Genomic DNA, 27,096 nt, shown 5'->3' on the forward strand with positions numbered 1-27,096 from the left:
TTCCAATTCGCATGTATGGAAAACAATAGGGAGACTTGGAGAATCGCTTAACTGGAACTCTGGTTGTGGTAACAATACGTCATTATTAACTCAAATGTTGATTACTTTTCGTTTTAACCTATCCACGTAAATTAAGAGCAAACAGAAATTAATAATAAACAAGATACTTACCTTTCGGAACTTCGTCTCGTTGTGGGGTTAACTCAAACACAACGTTGATAAAATTCGAAACAATTTATTTAGCTTAAATATAAACATTTTATGCAACAGTAAATAAATTTTGGAACGAAACCTTAACGGAATCGACTACTAAACATATACGATCGTTTAGATTTGATATATTAAACAGAAATAAACGACTTAGCAGGCGTCTAAATGCAACAGAGGCTTAACATTTATCATGCTACTTTTAACATTTGCTAGACAGTTCGTATGATACAGACGACACTCAGCGTTAGGTAGCGAAGCACGAGTAGATTTGGCACATATCACATTGCACTGTGTCCGCGCACCGCACACCGCAGCGTCAAATCAACAAGAACAGTACCAACAGCAGCCCCCCGGATCGCAGCATCGTGTCCGTACTCCCGGAACTTCCGGAACTGACATTCGGCTGCAAGCTGCTCTCTTCAGTTTCGGTAAGTGGCCCTTGAAAGCCGTTATACAGACGCTTCTCCGTATTCTCCGTTTCGACGTCCTCGTCCATGTTCTCGTCGTCGGAATCTGCCCGGTTTTGGATCTCCATTTCTGCAACGATAGTCAATATTAAATATTTTAAACAAAAATGCCCGTATTGATCGCTTCAAATACATTTTCAACTTTAAGTTTTATTTGAATATTATCTGAATCTCGGAGAGCTCCCCCTTCACTTTCGCATAGTTGGCAAACTTTAGACGAGAATTACGTGGCTACAAATTTCAATAAACGAATACAAACAATCTTGCCACGACCTTATTAATTAGGCTCATATTTTTCTTTATTGCTACTAAAGTAAAATACAAAATCAACGCTATATTACTGCTGGAATTGTTGTCATACCTCACTAATACAAGCAATTACAACTACATACCATTGGCTTGAAAAATGCCCGGTATTGCATTAAGAATTTCTTATTTTTTTCTAACAACTATGTATTCCATACAGTCCAAGAGCTAGCGACCAATAAGTAACCCCTAGTTCCCAAAGGGGGTAAAAAAACTTTACCCACTGAATAGGTACTGAAATATTACATAAAGTAAAGTACTAACAATAAATAACCCTGCTCTTTAAGGTCCAAACTTTTCAACGAGAACTTATTTCGTTTTACATGATACCAAAATTTAAAAAATTGATCAAATTAGACTCATTCTACGGCACTGCTTTCGATTCGAACACATCACATTATGCTAACTTGTTTATATTTGGTCTGGCGCGGAGCGAGGAGAATCGGATGAACACTCAAACAATTGTTCCAAAAGTATGAATACACTGATGAGGCGGAAGGTTATGCCTGTTTTAGTGACTTTTCCCACTGAAAAATGTTCCCATCGACAATTCAGCAAGCACACGCAGTCAATTCCGACACGTGCAGCATATATAATATAATTTTGAGGTAACCTAATCCCATTGTTGATATTCATAATACACAAATAAAATTTACCAACAACCCGTTCAGTAGTTTCGGAAGACGACACAGACAGCGGATAGACACACAGACGAAACCGGGGGACCTATTTTTTCGTCGCCCGATGGACTCGATTACAATACTTCCTTAAGGTTAGTTCAATAGAAACAGAAACTAGTGGCGTGGTGTTAATACAAGGTTATGGTGGCCCAACGGGAAAAATTATCGATACATGCTTAACTTCGATTGTTTATGTTTGCCTGTTTTGAGTGATTTTGTCTCGTCAAAACAGAGTAGGCGTCTAATATGAATAATCGAAATTTTCTAAATATTTTCTTTCTTTTAATTTTGTTTGTTACTACCTTTTCCCGTTGAAATATTCGTGCAATGCTTTATATTTTTGGCCTGTCAGTGTTATTCTTAGTAATATTTCTATGGCACGCTGCCGTCACACTGCCGCCCCAAGCGCACATTATGTCTGATTTTAAATTATCCAAATCCATGGAAAGTTTTAATTTGTTTCGAATCGAAAGGTCAATAGGCGAAATTTTACTCCTAAATAAATAAACAATGGACTTAAATCGTTAAATCTGCTTGAAGCTCGCCTATAGGGGAAACGCAGATTCCAATAATTACGGTGATATTTTTGAGCGCTGCATTTCTGTATAACGGACAAAAAACACCGTCACCAACGTTTTTAAGCGCAGATGTGGAAATTTATGTCGGCATGAATTTCAAATGTACAACCTGCGATATATTGCGATAGATCGTAAGATTATACCCGCTCAAAATAATGGGGACCGCGTAAAATTCTTTTGAATAACTTAAATAAAAAGCGCGTTCTAAGTTTCTGACGTATCTTTTGCTATTATTTTTTCGGTTTGCGGGTCCCGTCGCAGTCGGCGTTGCGAGAATTTTTTCAATTAAAAATTGAGACACTCGAGGTGTCAACGCCACAAAATCCACAACACTTTTTTCTTTGTAAGCTGGAAGTCCTTAAGAGCTTCGCGGAAAATATTGTTTACAAAAGCAACAAGAGGTTAACGTAAGAATGTTATGTACACACACAATCGAAAAGCAAACGAACGCCCTACTCCTAACAAACAAGCGATATAGTTAATCCTGGAAAATGTTGACGCTATTACTGTCAAAATACCGATAAAATATAAAAATTGCTGTGCTGTTAAGGCGAAATGATTTCTCACAATGTATGATTGCGGAATTAAATTTAAACGCTTATAGTATGCGACGAATTCTGAAAGGTGTCGCACTAGACTATTTTAGTTGCAAATAGGATAATAAACAGGTGACGAGCAACGAACAAAAAACGGCGTCAAGTGGAAACTTGATATTCTATTGTCTGTTCGACGTACGACTAGGTTGCTCGTTATTTATATTATAAACACTATCGACCTCATATTTGACGCATTGTGCCACACTTTGAACCCACTTGAAGTCGTTTTTGTTCATTTCCCCTACATCGTCGTTTTTAGTGTAATGTGGTGTATTACGATAGTTGGGATAGATTAAGGAACCACTAGTCACTAAACGCTGTGGTAAGGCTAATGAAGAACGGCAATTGTATTTAAATTTAATTTCAAATAATGCAATTAGTATTGTATAAAATTACAACCCTAATTGTCATTCGCCCTGAGACTTCGTTTTAATTCGTTACAACGTTTACTCTGTAAACATAAATACGTCAAGATTAAAACTGAAATTCTCTTACAAAAAGCTTACAACTTCCAGTCAACTCTTGTACATTCTGGTGTTTCTCTAATCGTAATTTATAATAACACTGCGTAAATTGCTTAGATTTGTTCGTTCCAATATCTCATCGATACGCTCCATACGTTTTCGATTCTGTCAACCCCGCAAAACGTGAGATGTGTTTTAATTGGGGTAGGTGTTTAGTACACATTATACGATTTTTAATTAATATTTTGATTAAAACACTACTGGCATAGATAAAGCCAGTTTTTGTGGACAAGAGGTTATTAATGGCAGAAATGATTTATTAAATCAAATCTGATGAAACAGCATGGAAATTTAATTGCTCCAGTTTTAATGTATTCAGTTACTTTAACGAAAACTTCAAAATGTATAAGTATACATTTTAATGACTGAAGAAAAATATTTATCTCTTAAGCGCTATTCTCTTTGTCGGACGGACGCCAAACGGAGTAACTTTAATTATATTTTTCCCAAAACGACTTGCTTTTATTTTAAAGAGAAATTAAAATATGAAGTGTTAGTCAATAGCGACAACAAAAAAGGAGACAAAATAGAAATATTTGTTGAGTCTGTCGCCCGACTCTCTTCTACTTTTACGTTTTCTCGAGCTTTCATGACCCCTAGAGTACGAATCAATAGGTTTCCCGTTTCCGTCTGTCTGTCTGTCTGTCCGTCTGTCTGCAGTCCCGGATTTTTATTATCCAGATAATCTCCGAAAGTACTGGGCCGATTGTTGTCAAATTTTGTACTTATATTAGGTATATCATGTAGATGGTAAAACGCTAACCAAAATTTGTCTAGTCATCCCCACCAATGATGTGATGACGTCACTTCAAAATTGCACATAATAAATGGGTTTTAAATTGTATGAAATAACATAGTCCTACACGTGTAGTTTACAACTCCGTATTGAGTTTTTACCAGAAACGTCCAGATTTTTCGAAAAAAAATCAAAATTATAAAACAACATTTTGCAATTTAATTTTGAATCTGCAACACCGAATCACCAGAGATATGTATTACATGGTAAATTTTTGATCAAAATGTGTTTGCTTATCCCCCCTAAAAAATTGGTGACCCCACCAAATTCAAGTTGATATACGTGTCCTTGCAAAAATGCTCGGATATGTTTTGTTTTTCAGTTTATTAGTGTAAACTGTGCACAAAATCGTGATTCTTGTTAAGAATTGTTAGAATTCATTGTAGCTTCAAGTAAATTAAAATTTCTTGCATCAGCGAGTCGGTTGTGAGGGGCTAAAAACGAATCCCGCGAAAACTTAAGAATTGTAGCAACGTAATTTGGACGAGTTTTAATCAAATCGATAAGCCTGGATGAAAGTAGCAATTTCTGGAATCATTTATCGATTGTTTGGTAATGTATAACTAAGTACGTACATGTATTGGAACTAAATAAAATTATTAGCGATAAAATATTCATTTGGTAATAATGCACTTCGCTTAGGTATTGTAGTTAATGTATTGAAAAAATATTCCATTTATAGTTGAGCCCGAATTATCCGGACGAGCTGCGTGTACCCTTCCATTTGGAAAAGTTGAATGCATTCCAATATATTTATGCATCGCAAGCTAAATAACATTCCTGAATACGTAACTGACACTTTCATTATCTAGACACTCCGACGAAAGCTTCTAATCTCTTTTCTCGCCAATTAAACGCCCAACATTTTAACATTAATTTCACTATGGAGATTGAATCAGATGAAAATATTGCCTTCCTTGTACTTCTGCATAGTTACTTAAATAAAGGAAGCGGAGAGAAGTCTCAAGGAGTTAAAAAATTCGTGTGCGAAAAGATTTTTGCATGTTTAACGGCTAATAAAGCACGAGTGATATATTTTGTGTAATTTCGTCCAAGCGTAATTGGTTTTCGCGCAAATGAAGAAATGTCGGAGTGGTTGAATGGAAGTAATTTTTGTGCGAGATGGCGTTTGATTGTAGAGTATTTGGGTAAGGTGTAAAGTTAAAGGTAAAGTGTCGGTGGAGGTAATAAAAGTGGGAGAAGCAATTGACTTAAACCGTTAACAGATATACATTGGTGTGTCGAAAACGGGTCGGATACAAAAGTAGTAAGTGAAATTTTAGCGATTTTTGTGAAAAATCCAATTTCATTTTATTGCGTCGCCAATTCTAGTGTGAGTCTCATCAACATTTCATAGTTTCGAAGCTGTAAATCAGAAAGTAAGTGGGAGCTGGCTTACCATAGAGACGAATGTTGCCCTCGGCATCACCGATCGAGTTTTTGGAGATACATTTGTAACCTCCTAGATCGGATTTGTGGAATCTTCTTATGATTAGCTTCATTTGTACGCTGTAATAGGAATTGTTGATTTCTGTCATGAAGTACTTGTCGTTGGTGATGATCATCTCTCCTGCAGGAAATAGAAAAGAGTTTGACACGAAATGTGAATGCGGAAATTCAGATTCAGTTATAAAAGCAAAATGTACTTATAAAACCAAACCACGAAAACACAGTCATCCAGACAAGAATATACCCCAAACGCTGAAATTTACACAAGGAACATTTCCGAAAATAAATAAACAAATTGTAAAAACATTTACAATTGCTACGCTATGTGAATAAATGCAAATATCACCGTCGGTTTAAATTTCTCAAGATCTTTCACACCGAACTTAAAAACACCCATATTATTTAACTCATATTAAGTGAAACGATTCATAACAAAAATCGTCCCCTGAAGGGTTAGTAAACGATTTAAACGGTTTAAATTTACTTAAACTTCAGCTTTAAAACCAGTTGAGTTAGTTTTGTATATGCTCAGTGACTGTTAATAATAAGCACAAGTAAAATAGCAGAAACTCAAGACCGTGATGTATTTCAATCTGTTGAAAAGTGGTTAAATCTGGTCATTAAATTTATCAAAGTTGCAGTTCGAACACTCGAACGATATATACAGAATAGGAACAAAAAATAAATTAGATCTAATTTCAAATCATTTCGCCACCAAAGTAGCCCGGATTTTACTTCTCTTGTATCATCGAGGTTTCGTTTTTCGTTCGTTGAGTCCTCGGTACTGGTAATCAGTTTTACCTCATTAAACAGCACCGACGTCATATGCACTTATTACGCACGGCTTCTATGACAAGGTATTGGATTTCGCTCCGCTAAAATTCCAAGGGTCGGTTTTCACCTTCTTAGTCGTACATACACACTACAACGCACAGCGTAGCTGCTGTGACACAACAAGTCACGCGTTCAACTCCCGACTCAACTATCTTAATGATGAGAAAATATATCACACACATAAAACTCCACCAACTTTTCGAATCTCGCAAGGACGGCATCGATTTTCCTGCGCTGGTGTCCCACAAACTATTAACTTTTTGGTTGACAGCAAATACTCGTATTTATGGCTGTATCATGACAAGCCCTGGGTGGCAACCCGATGTTTCACACTATGAAAAGAAATTTTGTTTTCGCTGAATAACTCACCTAGTTTCCGAGCCTGGGAGGTCAGTGTGTGACCACCTAAAATTGTTTTTGATTTTCGGTCAACGCAAGGTAAGCTTTGATATGCAGTGGCTTTAGTTTAAACTAGAACATAAGGAATTCTTGCGGTTACAATGGACGGTGAAGGGTCGTCACCTTGCATTGTATGTTTTTAAGTTGGTTTTTGTAAGTGAGGGGATTCCTCACGAAAAGGAAGAATTCGCCGACAAAGAGAGGCTTTAGCCAAACATATTTAAACCCTAAGATTCCGAGCCTGAATTTGAATAACAGTGTGAGCAGAACGGTCTCCATGTGTAACGTGTATCGTTTTTCGGAAGAAAGATAATTATGTTATCAATTTTTTACTTTTTGTGGAATTATTATCCACTCGCTGGCGCCCTTTTAAAAAAAATAATGAGGTTGTTGCGAAGCCCGGCATTTCAATTATTCCGCATAAATTGGGTTTATTACAGAATACATTTTTTGTGCTCTTCACTCTAGTTATTTATAGGTTGTTTAATTTTTTTTTATATTTTTCATTTCAGTCGTTCCGTATGAAAACATTAAATTCGAATAAAAAAGCGCAAAGCACGATTTTGATTTTGATGAAAGAAATTGAGGATGCCCTTTTAAGTAACCAATTTGAAAAACCGTGGTCTGAGAGAGTCGATTTTTTTGGGCATTTAGTACTCATACAGTAGAAAATGTAACGGAAGTTTTAAGTTCACTATGCTTAAAATATGTAAACCTTCAAAAATAGCCTACTTTACCCCCTGAGATCGTTATATTGAGAAAAAAATACAAATGTGAAACTTTTAGGAAATGTAGTCCCTACGTTAATTTTTTGACGCCAGTATTATTTTCATCATATTTTTTTTAAAAATTGTTCTGTGACACACTGTGAATATTATCTGTATATACAGGGTGACTCACTAAGCGCACGATCCTCGATATTTCATTAACTATTAGAAATAGAGGAAAAAGTCAAAGGCCAAAATTGTACGATTTTTTGAGACTATACTCAATATAAATTATTTTGAACTACACAGAGTGTTCTGTTTTTAAGCCATAGCACACAACTTGGTGTTTTTAACAAATGAAAGATCCTATATTTTGATTGGCGTCTTCTTGCGCTTTATAACTACGGTTTATTTTTGAAATATCGATGTGACGTTGCCACGTTATTCCAATTTTCTTGAAATTTTTTAGCAATGAAAAGGTTCACAAAAAATCGCAGTAGCGTTATTTTTATCATCGGGGCTTACAATATTGTGTGGAGAAATAAATAAAGCTACGGGCTTTATGAAATTTTCATATACATATCTCAGTTTTTCAAATATAGCACCCACATTTTATTTTTGGATTATACAAAATGCCTCAGAAAAATTAATGATTGTGTTGTTAAAAAATAAACATCCAATCAGATTTAGGCATTTAACTCATTACTATAGAAATTGCAATTTAACACCGTTTAAATTTAACAAATTTGTACAAGAATCTTAGGGCAAAATCAGTTTTATCTTAACAAGTTCTAGGCCCGCCCACCCGCCCCCTATTTTCTCAGAGAATATATCATTTGCCAAAATCAGTCTTATCTGATCAAGTACTATATTTTGCCTTTTTTTTTCTTAATATTCATAGCCGTCTTTTCACAACAAGAACTTAGAACATGGTTAAAATGGTACATCTTTGCAAGGAAATATGGATTTTGCAATTATGGGGCGGAGCCTAATTACAAAATCGGTATTTCCTAATACAAATTTTCCATTTTAAACATGTTTTAAGTTTGTTGTTATGAAAAGAAGTCTACACATATTAAAACAAAAAGGCATAATGTAAGCCCGCCCGCCCGCCCTGTCCCAATTGTGATGATTTTTTTATACGCCGTTAGAAAAGAGGGCGGAGCTTAACTGCAAAATTCTTACTTCTTTACAAGAAATTAAAAATATGTTTTTGAGTATCGTGTTGTTCAAAGAGTACTATGTATATTAAGAAAAAAAGGCAAAATATAAACGCCGCCCACCCACCCCATTTCAATTGTGATGATTTTTTTAATTCTTAAAAACCTAAAACACGTTTAAAATGGTAAATTTCTGTATGAAAATATGGATTTTGCAATTAGGCTCCGCCCCTAGGTCTGCCAACGAATGAAAACTTCATTACTAGTTAATAGAGGTGGGTATGGGTGGGGCTTAATCTTTGGCTTTAATTTTTTCTTAATATACGTAGTGTTCTTTGAATAACGCGATCCTTAAAAACAATAGAAATAATAACGATTTCGCAATTAAATTTTGCCCCTTTAGCTCTCGATGATTAAAAAAATCATCACAATTGAGATAGGGTGGGGCTTATATTTTGCCTTTGTTTTTTCTTAACAAGTAGATTTATTTCCACAAGAAGAAACTTAAAACATGATAAGAAGGTCTACAGTAAAAAATGACGAAACAAGCGTTAAAAAAATGACAAAAATAACGACAGAAACGTCAAAAAAAGCGACAAGAAACGCAGCAGAAAACGACGACAAAAAGCAGATAAAAAACTATAAAACGGGTGACATGAAAGAATACTTCAAAAGGGCAATAAAAAAGACGAAAAAATGCGTTAAAAATAGCGGCAAAATGAAACAAAAAATGCGATAAAACAAGCGACAATAAAGTCCACAATAAAAAGCCAAAAAAAGAGGTGAAAAGAGAGTCCAGAACAAAGAGCGACAAAAAATGCCACACAGAAAGGATGACAAAAAAACGGCAGAAACGTCGAAAAGAAAAGGCAACAAAACTGCAACAGAAAAAATCAACAAACACGCGAATAAAAATTTATAAAAAAGCTATCGATTTTGCAATTAGGCACCGCCCATCGGTGTGACAACGAATGTAAAAATTCATCACAATTGAGCTTGGCATGGATATGGGTGGGGCTTAATTTTTGGCTTGTTTTTTCTTAATGTTTTTGTTCTCCTCCTTTTTTGTTAAGTATTTTCTATATTTAAAATTGATAGTTACTGAAAGAAAGAATAGAGGCAATGAGAACAAAGAACAGAATAAAGTAATAAAATACACGGTGTTCTATTTGAAAAAACTGAAATATCGTTTTTTAAAAATTGTAAAGTTTTAGATTTTTTTATAAACACCCTGTACACTAAAATCTGATTTAATTGATACCACACCAAAGCGACTACCTTTATTGATCTTTCCACAAAACATGGTAAGATAACTTCGTAACGTTGTATCGGAATTTAAAAAGTAAATTGTAGTTAAAAAGCTTAGCAAAAGGCTAATGAGAATATATAAAAATATATAGGCTGTTTCACTAAAAAAACTAAGTTGTGTGTTATGCCTTAAAAACAGAACACTCTGTACAGTTAACAATAATTTTAGAGTACAGTCCTTAAAGCCCTACAACCTTGATCGTTGACTTTTTTTTTTATTTATAATAATTAATGAGATATTGAGGAACTCATGCATAGTGACCCTATTCACGTTAGTTTCTAACAATATATTTAGAATTTGAAAGAATTGTTTACAATTATTAAAAGTAAAATTATCCGGAAATTTGTGTCATAATTATCAAAAATGATTTTTTTTATCTCGCTCCACTTGTATAACATGTATCAAAACTTACATCTAAAAATGTTGTGTCTTGGATAGACGATATGATATTATTGATGAAGTGCTGATCAAAGCCAAGCCGGAGACCAAATCATGGCTCGTTTAGACGTATTAGTTACACCGTTGCCGTGGAAACCGTGCGTCTAGTCCCCGTATTCAGCTCCGACAGTGCCCACCAGCAGTAACTCAATTGCGGCTTTCAATTTTCTGCGCGAGTAAAATTGTTTGATTTTAAATAAAAATAATGGATTCGGTTGAATATTAAAAAAAAACTCGTCCTCTGTGTCACGAGGGTACACTTCAAAATTGTAATGGATGCCGAGCGGAAGTATTACCTAAAAGATCATCCTCAATTTTCTTGGAATGACCCCCTAAAACCTAATACAAAAATTGTTTTGAAGCCGATTCTGTTTTGTCCACCACTTTTGTTCACTCTAATAGTTTCACTGAAATTTGAGCATAAATTACAAAGATCGATAGATGCTGGGACCAGCAATTGAATAGAGGTTATGTTAAACATGTATAGTTTATGCGATGTAACTATAACTTGTGGTTATTTTTACAGTCAGCCTCAAGTTCCAAAAATCATTTTTTCGTTTCGTTTGTTTAAAATTGTGTATATGTGTAATGAAATTGTTTGACTTGTTGCGGACTTATTGTTAATTAATCAGGAAACTTTTTAAATTTTCCATGACTTTTTACTTGGGAAAACTAGGTGGCGCCTTTAAAAAAAAATATTGACGTTGTTTACGGGTGAACTGGACCCTGGCCGGTGCTGCGAAGCCGAGCATTTCAATTATTCTGTTGCGTAAATTGAGTTTGTTACGTGATAAATTTTTTGTGTTCTTCGCAAAATGTGGTTTTGTTTTAGTATATTTTGCTTTCGTATGTGTTCGGCGTAGAGTTACCGCTTTCCCTGGTCCAGTAGTTGATTGCCTTCGGTGATGCCTCTACGTGACACTGGAGGGTGACATCGGTGTTAACCGGGGCGCCGACGAGCTGGTTGGGAACTTGTATCAAGGGGTGAACTGCAACAGAGGGGTTTACATCATCCGTCAACGGTGTCAGGCGCAGTGCTCTACCCTTCCCACAATACGCCGGAAATAAGCTACGAATAGCCAGCGGAAACTGCACGAAAATGGAGTGTTGTGACAATTATGCCTGTGCGGGCCACAACTCGACGAGGTTAGCGAGGTGCAAACAGAGTGTAGCCGCAGCCCGCGTTAGGCAGGAGCCACGAGGGGAGATACCAGATACCTACCAGCCATACAGATATCATGGCTGATAGCCGCGCGCCCTGAAAGATGCGCTGAAAGACCAGTGAGTCATAACGGTCGTGATAAGCTTTATAATATAAGTACTAGAACTCCAACTGCTCATACTTTTTATCGGGCTGTGAAGTTGCGGAACCTCCTTGTGCCCTACACTAACATTTCTTAAGAGATGACTTTCAATTTCAGACTTTGCACAGTATATTTACTTAGCGGCCTGAACAGCGGCGCGGTAGATGTATAGCTGAAATTCATTCCCCTCGACGATAAAACTTTGGAGCGCGATCGAATTATTCACTATATTGTGGCACGGGTAGCGGAACTGAAAACTGATAACAAGTGCCCCAAATTGATTGACTAACTGACTCTTTTTTAACTGGAAAAATTGAAATTGTTTCCAAACTTAACTCAACTACATTGTTTCTTACAAATCGACTGCAATATACGAACTTTGGGGTGAGATATTGGTCACATTCGATACGATAGTGATTTACGGTTATCATTTGGAACGTATCAAGATTAATTTCCGCCCGGCGCGTCCACCAATCGACGCCAAGTACGGCCGACCCAACAAAATCATTTTAAAATCTACATCTAAATGTCAGTTTGTGCGAATACATTTAATGCATACCTTTTGATGCAAATGTTACTCGTATACTAAAATCCATTAATAGATGTTAAATATTCCAGAAAGTTTATTAGGAAAGCGACGGGCATTCGTCCTGCGACTGCGGAACGCTCATACATTTATTTATTTAATGTAATACATAAATTACTCCGTTCCGTATTGCGTAAATGCATAACCAGTATAAACCTATGAGCGCTTAGCATACACGTCGGGAAATGATTGAAGTTGCGTCGGCCAACGTTTGTATTTATGGTTATGTTTATAATCAGCCGGCATTGTCTACTTAGCGCGCACCCATTACCCCGGGCTATTGTACCGTGTGCATTCCGCCGCATCCATATTCATATGAGCTTTTAAAACAATTGTTCATTCTCGCCTTTATGCAACAAAATAAATAAAAATGCAATACCGCATAGTAAACATCCCGACTGTCAGACCCGCATGTCATCTCTTCTCTTACTTATTGTTACATTGAGCCATCGATCCTTTCCACGTTCACCCCTCGCATAACCCTTTACCCTTTTTTCCAAGATCACTGCATAATTACCGATGTGTACATATACAGGGGCGAACTGCCATCATTCTCACTTCTATTCAACGCAATCTTAACTAACCTTAACTACCGCATAAGTCATCTAAACACTAAACGCATTTCCACGGAAGTGTATATCGTATCAAAAATGTTTCTCGAGTTTCACCTCTAGGAACTCTGATCACCGCTCTCTTTCATTGCTACCGCATGTTTGTGCAAGCGTGCATTGATCTTATTTTCAGAAATTTAAGGTTTTGAGAAATTTAAATTGTATTTAGGGGTAAGGGAAGTCCTATCTAATAACAAAAGACCAATTTTTAATAAACCCATAACCTCCCCGGTGCGATGTCTACGAGTTTTTCTCGTATGTGTGTCGATGAACGGTGACTCATCGACGGCCGAACGGCGGGCGCATAAAGACAAGTCTGGAGCCGGTTACCGGAAGTCTCGAAACGGAGTCGCCATGGACACTCGAGAAAGATCTCGATCGTGGAAGTGTGGGTTTAAATAGAGAACCATTATTCATTCAGCTAGTTTAATCAGTCAAGAGCGTCCAGTGAAATTCGCCGGAATAATCTCTGTACATAATCGTCGCAATAGTTAGTCGTGTAAATACCAGTTATTAAGAAATAAATTGTTGAGTTTTACCTACACCCGATTAATTTTTCGCCCGCCAAACGTAACAATACGAAGAAATAGGTCTCCCAGCTCCGTCTGCCTGCCTGTCCGTCTGCCTGCCTGTCCGTCGATCTGTCTGTCCGTCTGACAGTTAATCTCCGAAAGTACTGGGCCGATTGTTGTCAAATTTTGTATTTATATTAAGAATATCATGTAAAAGGTGAAACCCTAACCAAAATTTGTCTAATCATCCCCACCAATAATATGATGACGTCACTTCAAAATTGTACTTAGTAAATGGGTTTTAAATTGCATAAAATAACATAGTCCTACACATGTAGTTTATGACTCCGTGATGAGGACCAGATTATTGAAAAAAAAAAAACAAAATTATAAAACAACATTATGCAATTTAACTTTATTGATTTAATCAGGAACTACAAAACCGATGGTTTGAAATCTTGGAAAATCTTGGAAATGTTTTATAGTTATCACAGTTTTTAATCAAAACATATTTGCTCATCCTAAAAAATTGATGACGTCATCTCAAAATTTTGCCGAATAAATTCTATCCAAAATGTGCAAAATATGATGACTTTTTACTTGTGATTTATCTTGCATTCATATTTTTTAGAAGATACGTGTGGGCTGTTAAAGTACAGATAAAGGAGCATGTCATGTGTATGTTTCAAGTGAGTATTTCCGTAACAAAATTTTGTGATGATGTCATCAATATTATCAAAAGCACTTGTATCAGTGAATAGATGTAGTATAATACTAATAAAAACAGTACTACATACTCACAGCTGCTTTAATAAAAAGAGCAATTTCGTAATTCATTAATTGTTTTGTGTCACCCTATATAAGAAATATTAAAAGCTATGAATCCGTTGATCAACCTCAAATAAAGAGTCATAATATTTTGCGTATTTTAGATAGGAATTATTCAGCAAAATTTTCAGATGACGTCATCAATTTTTAGGACTGGATAAATGGATAAATTTTGATTACGGATGCATCATGCTTCCGACAACCGTAACATGTTTGCAATATTTCAGAGCACTCGGCTTTGCAATTTCAAAGTTAAATTGTAAAATGTTAATTAATTCTGTTTTTTTTCCAAAAATCTGATTGGGTAAAAACTCAATATGGATGCATTTAAATAATATTTACTATTGTAAATTCTGGAGAAGTCATCTCATTGTTCGTGGAGAGGATTAGACAATTTTTGGTTAGCGTTTTACAATCTACACGATATTCCCAATGTACAATTAAAATTTGACAACAATCGATGTAGTAGTTTCGGAAATTATCTGTCTAATAACAATTGACAGACAGACATAACCGGGAAAGCTACCTTTTAGTACTCCAAGGATCATTAAGCGTCGACAAAAACTGAAAATAGCAATTCGTAGGATCGTCACATCGTTACTAATTCAAAATTTTTTCGACAGGACCACAGAGTTCACCACATGTGTCCATGCTCTTTTATTGATATAAAAGATGACGATGAAATTTTCTAAAAATATATAGAATATTCCATTTGAAAAAACTAAGTTGCGGGCTACGCCTTAAAAATACATCACTCCGTATAGTTGAAAATATTTTTAGTGTTGGTCTTCAAAGAACCGTGTGACTTTGTTTGACTTTTATTTCTGTGTCTAATAATAATTAATGAGATATCGAAGAGAGCGCTTAATGATTCACCCTGTATATTTTATACCCAAATCGACTTATAACTTAAAAACTACTACATGATCGTTTTCCGGGTTGGAACCGTGTAAATTGAGTTTTGTTTCTAAAGTGTGCGAAACGTTGAGCCCAAAAACTCAATTAACACGGTTCCAACCCGGAAAACGATCATGTATTGATTCCGATCGTGGAAGCCTCCGAAATTATTTTTAAAAACTACTGGTTTTAAATAAGTTGATCTGTGCGACAAATCCACATTCAACCCTATTTATAATCGTGCTGTTATCAAAAGACACACGTACTTAAAAGTAGCAATTTAACACCGATAACCAGTCCGCCCCTGTATGTCTATACAACCCATCACACACTCCCCCTCAGTTGTTGAAACAGTACCATTAACTAGATTTACTGTTCCATTTTTTACCTACTATTTCGGGACAATTTCACATTTCAAGGACCAAATCGATCATTCCCATTCACTTGCGTTTTCAGCGCGTACACTATTTTACATAATTTGTTGCTCCATTGTTTCGCTTCTATTTAGTCACAAAACCTGGCGGCAATCACAGGTTTTTCATTTTAAAACGAACAAAGCCCACTTGTGAGCTAGGCTTTACGTGTGTTTTTACACAGATTTACATGGTTAATACACTGACGAAAACGTGCTACAACATTTGCACACATATTGCTTACAAAGGATTTCTTAACGGCTGTGTTTATTTACTGTTTTTGTTATTTTAATAACACTTTATAGATTTATCGCTTTATCTGCACACTAAAAGTGTGACAACTTAAAATGAATATTATCAAACTCAAGACTTTGCAACTTTCACAAGAATTGTTGACACAAAATCACACATCTTATTACAAACTTTATAGTTCTACATCTTTGCGCCAATACAGAATGAAATGAAAACCACATTACTAAGAAGAGAAAAAAACTTGAAATAACATCGACGTCTTATCTGGCTTGTATTTAACTTTGTATATTCTCAGCGTATTTCCTCGATTTGCTCCTTATTTTCTTATTCCAATTGTACTTAAAAATGTTTACAAATTTACCAAGGCATTTTATACAAATTCTCAATTCGTACGCTTGTTAATTAAATTGAAATGAACTTAATTAGATTGCACTGAAAACATATTTCTTTTGTGTTAGTACAAGCCGAACTCTTGTCTAGTCAGAATATGTTTTATACTCCATTTTAGCGTAATTTTAATTTTCGACTCGGCTGAAATGGATTTGATCGTTCCCGACGGTGGTGTCCCTATTTAAACCGCGATGCGTTCGCTTAGATTATTTGCGAACGCCGCCTTCGAGGTTGTTCTGGAATCCACCAGCACCAGGTTTTTCTCTGTTCCAACACCGCCGTAACCGATGATGAGTGACCACAGCTCATCGCCGTACATAATAAAAACCCAGGCCGCGTACCGCGGCATATGAAACTGAAGCCAACGTTAAAAAGGTTATAACCTTCCTAATGTAAGATTTTTTCGTAGCTTCGTTTTTCGGATGTTCAGTTTCTAAAGTGGTTAAAAGAAAGGACACATTGTTAAGGTACTTTTTTAAGTTATTGGAAATGAAACGAACAGTACGTCAGTCCTGGCCATTGAATTGAGATTAATGAACTCACACAGAGATGTGACACCGATATGGCCAATGTGACCTAACCAATTGTGATTGCTTTCGTGGTCGACTTTGGTTGAGGATTTGAGTGTTTGTATGCATTGTTAGGGCAGGTTAAATTAAGCCAGAACTAATAACAGCAGCAATTGGTATTCTTAAGCTTTCAATTAAAATCCATTACTAGTCATGTTGTTGTTAGCTTAGTATTTGATTAATTGGGTCGTTATGACTAAATCTAAAAGTTCAACATTTCCAATAAAACAAACTTAATTCTCTTGTTTAGAAACCATCTCTCGAGCGAATGCTAGCAAGGACTGTTTTTCTAACAATCATTCACGTACGTTAACCAATTAGTGAACAATTTATTGAGTTATAGGTTAGAGCATGTAGCCAGATACTTGGAGCCGTGTTAATAAAATATTTTTTTAGTTTCTGTTTGAGCGCCGAACATAAAAGTATTCCCAGAGGTCGGGAAGAATTTTCTTTGCTAGTTGAAATGAGTTGTACAATTTCTTGATTAAAGCTTGTTTTACATTTTGTTTCGCGAAATATATTAGTCTGACTTGCGCTAGTTTCATATTTAACTTGTACACACGCTATTAACCCAAACGCTTTTAACACCACGGCGTAGAAGCTTTGTGCAAACTGGAAAATCAATACCAATTGAAATCTGCACAAATGTCAAAAAGCGATATGAAACGATCACGAGTATGAAGTGTACGGGCACTAGTGAAATAACGTAAACGCAAAAATTGTTTTTATGTACCGTATTGTGTTCAAACAAACTATTATATCAGCATAAAAAAAGTTGTTACACAATTTGAATAATTTTTGCGAAAATCTACGAATCTAAGGTAAAAACTTAAGGAGCTTTCAGAAACCACAAGTATAGAGGTATGCTATTTTAAGAAATTTAAATAACATTTACTACTAACAGACGGAAACGCGAGCCTGTTTTTTCATACTGTTACGAAATAAACCCATACGCCGCCCCAGTACGACGCCTATGGATTCCAGTATGCACGGCGATGATGGATGACTCATCGGCAGTGGCGGCGACCGGACGGGTTTCGCTAAAAAAAGCCTGGAAGCGGAAGTCGCGATGGCTATTCTAGAAAGACGTCGATTGCAGTTCCGCAATCGACGTCTTTCTAGATCGACGATGTTCATCTAGAAGGAAGTATGGTTTTAAATATCAACGTAACAATATGTAGGGGTCACGAAACATTGAGAAAACATGAAGATGGCCATTCGCCGCTATTATAAAAATTTCTTAGCTTATTATTCTTTAATGTATAGTTTGTTTCTTGTGTAGCTAGTTGTTTTCAAGTAATTACAGCTAATGAGTAACAAAACAAAACAGACCTACGAGCTACAAGATGATTCGTTATCTCTTTCCTTCCAACGCGTAAGACGAACTAGTAGTAAAGCATCAAAGTATAAATAAAGGTATATACATCCGTATTTAAATTCTTTTTCCGCCTTTGAATGCTTCGTTAAAGACTAAGAAGCAGTGGAATTTTTATTGACTGCATTTTAAATGTGTCACTTAAAATTCACGCTAAAACATTGAAAGCAGTTTCTTACTCGTGTGATTTAATAAATAAATAAAACCATGCAATTTGAAAGGCATTATAATTCTTTGAAAAGTTGCAAACGCAATGTTGAAGTCTAAAAGCAGTTTTTGCCGTATTCCCAGTGAGCGTTCTGTGAGCAAACTTCAACATTCCTATGCTAAAACTAAACAAAGCTTTCCAATTTCAGCTGTATAGGTTTCAAATTAGTTGAATCGCTTAATTTAACGGCCATTTCGAATTTGTTTAAAAAAGCAATGAAGTGATTATATTTAGCAGACGAATTTGTATATTTTATCTCTAATTGGATTGAGTTGCTCGAAACCAATCGTCGGCTTTATTTTGTTAAAAATAACAATAAAAAGGTGATCTATGTGTTTCATTTCCGTCGCTTTTGGCAAATAACGTTCGTTTCAATTTTGTAAATGGTCCGCAGGTATTTCGTTTTAAACACCGACAATTACAAGCAACATGAAGAGTTATAATTTGCACCCTTTTAAAATATGCACAATACAATTGTTTGTAGAATCTGAGTAAATTAGCGAAGCATACAACAGCACCACGTTCAGGTGATGAATCGTATTGTTATTGAATTTGATTGAATAGCCCAAACACAAACCCACAATGGTTCAATTACATATCATACTTAAATCGTTTTATGGGATAATAATAATGCTTAATGGCCCGTTGTTTGTCAAACGCTCAAACGCAATTTCCCGCACGCATTACTTACGTTTATGAATTTTAAACACGATTATTTCATTCATGTAAATCTTGCGACTGGTTCACGCTTAATTGTTTCAGGTCTTTTACATCTGATCAATGAAGCTCAGTAGATCTAATTTAAACTTCAACCGTATGATTTTCAAGAGTGCTTATTTAAAGCAAGGTATCGACAAAGTCGTGTTTTTAGCCTCGACCATGCTATTTTTATTTCGAGGTAAACTGTCTGGGTCTCCCTTTTAAGCGACAGTTGACAAATAAAAACCGCTAATTAAAAATATATAATTACCGTCCTGTTGTTTACTAGGAACCGTAGCTAAAAGTAACTTACGAAGTTCAGATTTAGTGTTATTTTGACGAAAATAAAAGAAATGTTATTAATTATTATGCTGCAGAACAAAAGACGATCAACCAAAATGTAGCACTAAATGCGTTAACATCAGAGCGTGGGATGAGGATATGAAAATTAATACGAAAATTAATAGATATCAAAAGATGCGATAATAAAACCGACACGTCGTTAACGGTTTAGATTTTCACATCCTTTATGTTTTGGACTTTATATTTCGCAGTAATTACCGATTTGTTTAGGCGTACTTGTTTCAAAGTAAATGCAACAAATTAATAGGCTTCTTTGACCTTTTTCCTTTGAATAGCAGCATCGGCCAAACGCAGCGTTATTCCTTTTTAAGCTCAAGGCAAATAAAGCGGCAAACCTGTATCTGCAATTTAGCAGAATGATCTCTCTGTTCTGTATATAGCAGCACCCACAATATAAGTTAATTTGACTGCAAGCTACGCACATTTTATGTATAAGGTAAATTTCTCAAACGGAGGATGACAGCTCTTCTGTCATTATCAAGTTCCGAAAATGGTTCCCTCAAAGCTATGAAAATCCGGTACTGTTTCTTTGACTATAATTGAATAGCGCTTATTCCGCAAATTTGAGCCTGGAGCTATTAAATGTTTGCTCGAGCCGCAGCCTTAAAACAACAACAAACAAAAATGCATCGCGCTGAAAATATATAAAACAGATTAGTAACCTAATTTGCAAAAAGTGCACAGAGCGGGGATTCAAGGGCGAAAAATCTATACACGCTGTAATTTTAAAACACTCTTGTACATTATTATATTCTAGGGCAAAGTTGAATTGTCTGCTTCGCATGGAGAACGAAATAAATTGCAATAAAAGCTTGTTTTATTTAACTGATCCTTATTTTTCGAGAAATTCAATTATTCAAAATTGTATCTGAAACGGCTGTATATGTATAATAAAATTCGCATGAAATTAAGTTCCCTGATTCATCTGAAACTCGCCTCTATGTACAAGTGGGTTAAGTAACAGTATTGCAGCCGATATCACTTCGAATTTGTTGCTGAACTTGAACTATGTAGCGTGACGCATTTACAAGATGAGCTTAAAGGCTGGATCTCACTGAAAGACAACCACTGTTTTCCACCTCTCAGTCCCGTTTAATTACATTATTTTTGTTACATAGTCAAGGCGGATATCGAACCGAAAACAAATAAAGAATTCCGAACATGTTACATATATAATGCAATTTATAATACAACATTTATAATATTAAAAACACAAATACAGTCGAAAAAATTGGTCGAAAGTTATTTCGACAGAACTTCCCTGGTCCTTAAAGTATAGTCCTACAAATTCCGCTTCAGAGCATTCGGTTTGCAGCTTCAAAGTTAAATTGCAAAATGGAAGATTATCCGTGTAATAAAAATCCGGCAGACAGACAGACAGACAGACAGTCGGAAACGGGAAACTTATTCTCCCGTTTTTCTAAACTTGGTTGTTTCATACCAATCTGCATCTACGAACACATTCCTACAACATTCAGATAATTACGCTGCTAATTCGTGTCTAGATAATATATTTGTCAATTGCAATTACGCATAAATGTAATCAACGAGTGAAGCCCAGTTTAATTATTTGCATGAAGCATTTCTACATTTCTGTAATAAAAGTTTCGTAAAAATAGCTAATAAAAAGAAAACGAAAGATGCATGGCTGAGTACACCCGAAATTAAAAATTCGCCTGACTTGTTAACGTTTTTACATAGTGCGTATAAACATTATTTCTCATCAGTTTTTTAAAAACTCAAAGTAATTTCATCACGAATCAATTATTTTAGACGAGCCTAGTCCGGGCAATAGCCGTCTGTGTTATTACTTTCTCGGCCGTTTTGAGTGGGGTGCCCGAGCAACCGCTCCCATAGTAGGCGCCAATCCCGTGTTATCGTTTGGGGTGTACTCACAGTGCACGTGCAGCATCATCCTCTTGCTGACAGACGGCGGCACCCCGTTGGCGGCGATGCACAAATAGGCCCCCATTTCCGACCTCGTGACCTTGGTCAAGCTGAGCATTTCTCCTTCGACGGAAGTGAGTCTTTCCGCCCTGCTGCCGCCGGTGCCCCTCGCCACGATGGTGGCGCCGTCCTCCCGTCTCCACACGATACGCGGTTTAGGATAACCTCGAGCCTTGCATATCAACTTGGCGGAACCACCTTCCGGTACCATCATATCTCCCGACGTTTCTTCATAAATAATGTCCGGAGGAATTACCACTTCCAGATAGGCAGTCTGCAAAGACAGGCAATTACAGAACGTTTATTGCTTCGCTAGGAAGTAGCGCGACTTAAAAAGTAATTGTTTAAGCGCTGCAAATGTCTCTCCATCCACTATATTATGGTGGCGTCCTTATTTATTGCTCTGCAGCCATATTCAGATTGCATAGCGAAAAGCCGACATACATCTTTTACCGAGTTGTCACTCCAGCGGCTATTCATTAAATGGGCGCACACTACGTTTTCACGTTAACAATACTGTAATGTTACCATTAAATTTTCATTGGGACAGTTCAAATCGTCTCTTTATGTGTACAGGATGCCGGGATGAATTTTAACGTTGGCGTAATATCTAACAGTTTGTTTAAATAAACACGCAGGTTTACACAGTATAAACCTTGCAAATGTTCATGCGTTACGTGTCTTTGGTAACTAGTACATGCCAATTAATCTAAATGTCAAATCGCTATTGGCGCCATATTTCATTTTATGTAACGAAATGCGAGGCTACCACGTATGCACAATTTATTCTTATCGAGTTTTCCTCATGAAATAAAAATCACAGAATATCGGAATTAACGTATGAACTTTAAATTAAACCCATTTGTGCTGAGTACGTTTTTTACATCTGAACGTGATAGAATTTAAATCTCATTGTGATCAATATAATAGATGAGTATTTGTTGCGATGTATTTTAAATGTGCATATTATTTAGAGAAATGTCGATTACAGGGAGAAATAAGCTATAGTGTGAAAAATGGCAAAACAGGAAATCTGAGCTGGGAGCCCCACTACTTTTTACCAAGCGTTTATCATCGTCTTGTCCTCGGTTGACCCGACCCCTTGTTCGGTGGGGTTCGGGTAGTGTAGTGCAGAGCGGTCATTGCCCTTTTTGGATCAGCACGTGTCTGTTGTTGACCGGAGCGTTCAATGACCCCTTAGTCAACTTGGCCCAGCTGTATAGGACGTTAGATTTAAGATTTGATTCTCGAAACGGAGCGTGGGTTCGAATCCCACACCTGACATTCTTTTGAGTTGAAATAAATCACATTTTAATGTTGTTATTTATTGAGGAAATATAGAATACAGCCAATTGTAGCTGACCGAGCAGAAAGTGATGACAAACGTTGAAAAGGTCAATGACCGACACTACCGAACCCGACCCCGACCCAACAAGATCAAGACAATGACAAACGCTCTATAAAAATAGTAGGGTTCCTAGCTCAGATAGGAAAATACAGATTTATAAATAAAAGTGTAGATTCTCGAAAGGGAGCGTGGATTCGAATCCCACACCTGACAGTTTTTTGAGTTTACATAAAATAGTGGGGTTTCTAGCCTAGATTTCTTCAGCTAGGACCCCCACTATATAACGACTCTGGGGTATCTTCCAGTCGTTTATATAATTGCTCTACTATATCCACAGACTGACTTAAGGTCAGCTTGTATTTGCTAAGATGTGACTGATTTTGACAAATGACATACCCTCTAAGAAAATAGAGGGAGTGTGGCTTACAGAACAATTCGCCGAGACAACTTGTGTCCTAATTTTAATTATAAATTAATTTAATCTTACTTATTTGCAATAAATGCTACCACAAGAGCAAACAAGGTGTCTTTGTTGCTGTACTAAAATTTAATAAAAAAAAATAGCGTTCCGAGCACCGTTTATATGAAACGTTGAAGTAAATAATCTTAAACTTTGCCTTTGGTTATTTCTTAGCTATAATAAATTTTTGTTTCAATTGTAAAGCACCCTGTGGGTTTTATCTCCGTAATCTTTCCACTTTTTCCGGATGTAAATAAATTATAGATAAAGTTGAGTGTGCCTGTCCAGACTAGAAAACGTTTTCATTTAATAAGAAACTGGTGTAAACACTACTGCAACACCAACTCTGACTGGTTAATTTAACAAAATTCTTCATCAAAAGACCGCATGGTTTGCAGAATATTCACATAAATAAGTGGTAGTAAATTGTGCGGAATGGCTCTAATAATGCAAAGAAATTTTAATGTGGAAAGCTGTAGGACAATACGGAAGCTCACATTTCACACGAGGCACAAAACTTGTTGACAGGATTTGGATGGAAAATTCTCAAACAGTCCCTGAAGTCCTCTCCTAAGCAACTACAATTTGTCTGGATCTTATAAGGAAGCGCATCCTACAACGCCGATCACAAAATTCAAACCAAACTTCGGATATATAAAACACGCAAAAAATAAAGAATTTTCCATCAACGTTTTTAAACAGTTTCTCTAACTTTCCGGCAAAACGTACTGCTCTATTAACGGACTCTATAAACTTCTGTAAATCAATTTACAGCTAAGCTGCGTTTATGTAGCTTCATGTTGACAGTTTTTGTGCTGCCAGAACTGACACTGGCATTCGTCGGGCACCTCCGCACTGTAACATTACTAACAGCTAAAAATATGTGTTTGAAAAACAAACGATAATTACTTACAAGTCTTTATCTTTTAATATTTATTATAAACTACAATACAATACGTTGCATAGCATGACTAATTTTCATCCAGCGCAAAGAAATATAGTTAAAAACCCCAAATTCGGGTTACATTTAAGTATTAACGTTTTGTTGTGTTTTTAACTAAAAGCAGTGGATGTTTCGTCATATGTTCTTAATTTATACAAAATACTCGCACTATTTAATAAAGTTTTAAAACTAGTACAATAAAAGTTTGATGAAGCTCATAAACGTTTAGTGCAACTGTATCTAAACCAGTAACAAACTCCTATCCGTTTCGAGACATTTCGTTATGTGTAAGTTATGAAAATATCTGCGCATATTCATATGTGTAAATTATAAAACCTTCCACGTTCATAAAGTCACGCCTTAAACATTATCAATCTCCACTTTATTTTTGATGTCGTTTTCTCAAATAATATTTGCATTTGTTTCAATTTTAATTGTATTTTCCACTCGGAATCATTTATTAATATTGACAAACTGAAGTGACAAAGTTCTTGTAGAGGTTTTATCTCTATCCTCCAGAACAACATAAAACCTTTAATAACTATTGTGTAATTAATTTGTGTAAAACTTTCTATATCATTAAAAAACTGGCAGCCGTCGCTCAGATTTCACGAGCTTGTGATATATATTCTTTTTCAATTAACTGATTTTAAACCATTAACCGACATTTAAAGCAATTTCGGCACATCGATCAGATTATCCGATCAAACTGATTGACGGACAGTTTGACCGTAAGTGGAATTCTTCCGATATTCTTCCAGTTAACTGGCAGATATTCGGCAAATTTTTCACCCACAGACATTTCTCCAATTACAATAGCTTGATGACTGTTCGTTTTTAACAAAACTACTAATGTGGGATGATATTAAATATAATTACACCTACGTTAAGCGCTAATCGCGTTTAATTCAATAAATCGTATTAAATAAACAGATAAAATCACAACCGTTAATAAATCTGCAAACAAATATAATACCAACAACATATTTGTTTGTATATTTTGTTTCATTATACGCAACAAAATTCTGCATTCGCGTTGATTTTCGAAGCTCATCGACTAGTAAATTGTTATTTGAAATTTTTAACCACTATGTAGCTGTGAGAGTCATTACCTGTCGATTGGGAATAATTCGCTAAAATTAAGACTACATCTGTTTCAATGCGTAAACACCGTCCACTACACACTATTCGTAATTCTACTCATTTCAAACAATTATTTTCCGTGTTACTTAATTCAAGAAGTTTCGTATACTTCTTTCGAACTATCACAACCACAAACTTAAATTATTCTTAGTGATAAAATTCTTCAACCAAATGAGGAATGGCTCGGAATAGTAAATAGTTTTAAATCTGATCCAAATGAAGTTTTCAGGGATTAAAACTTGAAATTTTTCCAGATATTTATTTGACATGTATAAAGGCGCACGAAGTCGGTAGACACACTACAGATGCTCTTTAGAACAAATCTAATGCATTATTCTGTCCAGATTACTCCGCTAATCATCATGCAGCTTTGCGAGCATCATCTTTATAAGCCTTTGAGATACAGTAATTAGCTACATGCATGTGTGCTTTGGATGAAATCTTACAAATTAGAAAATGTCTGCTTATACTTTTCTGTAATAATGTTGGCATTAAATGAAGAATGCGCGTTAATGAGCGACATAATATGAAACAGTTAAAATGCATTTAAAAACATGGTCGAATTTGTTGTACAACTAACAAATTTATTGTTGTAGTATTATATATTATATTAACAACAAGTGTCAATATTGATTTTGAACGTTCCTAAAGTTCAGTATTATATAAATACATCGATTTGTGTCGACTTGTTTCTACTTATTTTTATATTCGCCGTTGTTACAAGTGTAACTTGAATTTGAGCCTTAATTAATGATTACATATATTGTTATACAGTGCAATGAGTATGCGATTAAAGCTAGCTGGGATGTCTACAATATAGTTTTCGTTTTTGAAATTGTTGATTTAAGTTTAAACTATCCAGATTGAACCATTAATTTAAATTTAACAAAAATGTTTCCATTTTCATTTTCAAGCTAAATAATTTTTATGAAACAATGATGTGAGCTATTTGGAGTGCCTTAAAGCGATGCATGATAAAAACAGGTAATATGGGATAAAACAAATTGTATACTTAAAAAAAAAACTAAAGTGAGCCTCTAACAAAAAATACGCGAGGATTCATTTAAATGTCGGCTAACAATGCCCCTACTCGTCAGGTTTTAGACACAATCGCAGCTCTGGTGTTGTATTACGAAAAAACACACACACCAAATACAAAATGAAATCTGTTTTAGAACTACATACGCAATTGTGATGACAAAATAACATAAACAAACCATATGTAATAAAAGAACGACAGATACTCACCTGCATTTTCATCGGATCAGTGTTTACTTGGCACATATACTGACCCCGGTCTTCTCTTTTAACGTTCCGTATATTTAACGTCCATGTGTTGAAATCGTTGTGTGTTACGGATAATCGTGCGTTGTTGGTAATAACGTGCTCATGGATGGCTAATATTGCCTTGGTGTCCGCTTTTATCCACGCGACCTGATCCAAAATGAATTGTGAACAGTTGTGGTAAATATGCTTTAATTCGATTTCATTTTATTTATTTCCAAGAAACAAAAATTCCAAAACTGCGTGTTATAGTCATATTAAGTGAAACTGTTTTAGAATTTTCGCCCTTTGCTATTATGTGCAACTACTGTCACCAATTTACGAAAGTATCTAGGTTCTAAAGTAAGGTGTTGAAAAATCGAGGAATTAGAAGCGTGCGACATCAAAACATTTATGTAAATATACTTTTTCTATTAGATGCATTATTTTTAAATTTAAAGACAAATTGTCACCACCGGATGAAATTTAAGGCCTCGACATTACCTGTGTGTAACTGTTCCAACTGAGATAC

General features: G+C 35.7%; 1 protein-coding gene across 3 annotated transcripts in view; it reads right to left on the reverse strand.

The window, feature by feature from the left end:
- Nucleotides 1–219: 219 nt before the first annotated feature.
- Nucleotides 220–27,096, reverse strand: part of Dip-beta (Dpr-interacting protein beta) — a 127,464-nt gene continuing 100,587 nt past the window's right edge. For all 3 annotated transcript variants that reach the window (XM_064072626.1, XM_064072628.1, XM_064072627.1), the window contains exons 4-8: nt 26,550–26,735; nt 21,357–21,681; nt 11,323–11,442; nt 5,557–5,727; nt 220–747 (exon numbers count right to left, since the gene is read on the reverse strand). In XM_064072626.1, coding sequence (XP_063928696.1) covers nt 527–747; nt 5,557–5,727; nt 11,323–11,442; nt 21,357–21,681; nt 26,550–26,735 — 1,023 coding nt within the window. In that variant the 3' untranslated portion in view covers nt 220–526. The remainder of the gene's footprint in view (nt 748–5,556; nt 5,728–11,322; nt 11,443–21,356; nt 21,682–26,549; nt 26,736–27,096) is intronic.

Source organism: Zophobas morio, unplaced genomic scaffold (assembly GCF_036711695.1).
Source record: "Zophobas morio isolate AGI-343-1 ecotype UQ-CSIRO unplaced genomic scaffold, CSIRO_AGI_Zmor_V1 ptg000044l, whole genome shotgun sequence".
NCBI lineage: Eukaryota > Metazoa > Arthropoda > Insecta > Coleoptera > Tenebrionidae > Zophobas > Zophobas morio.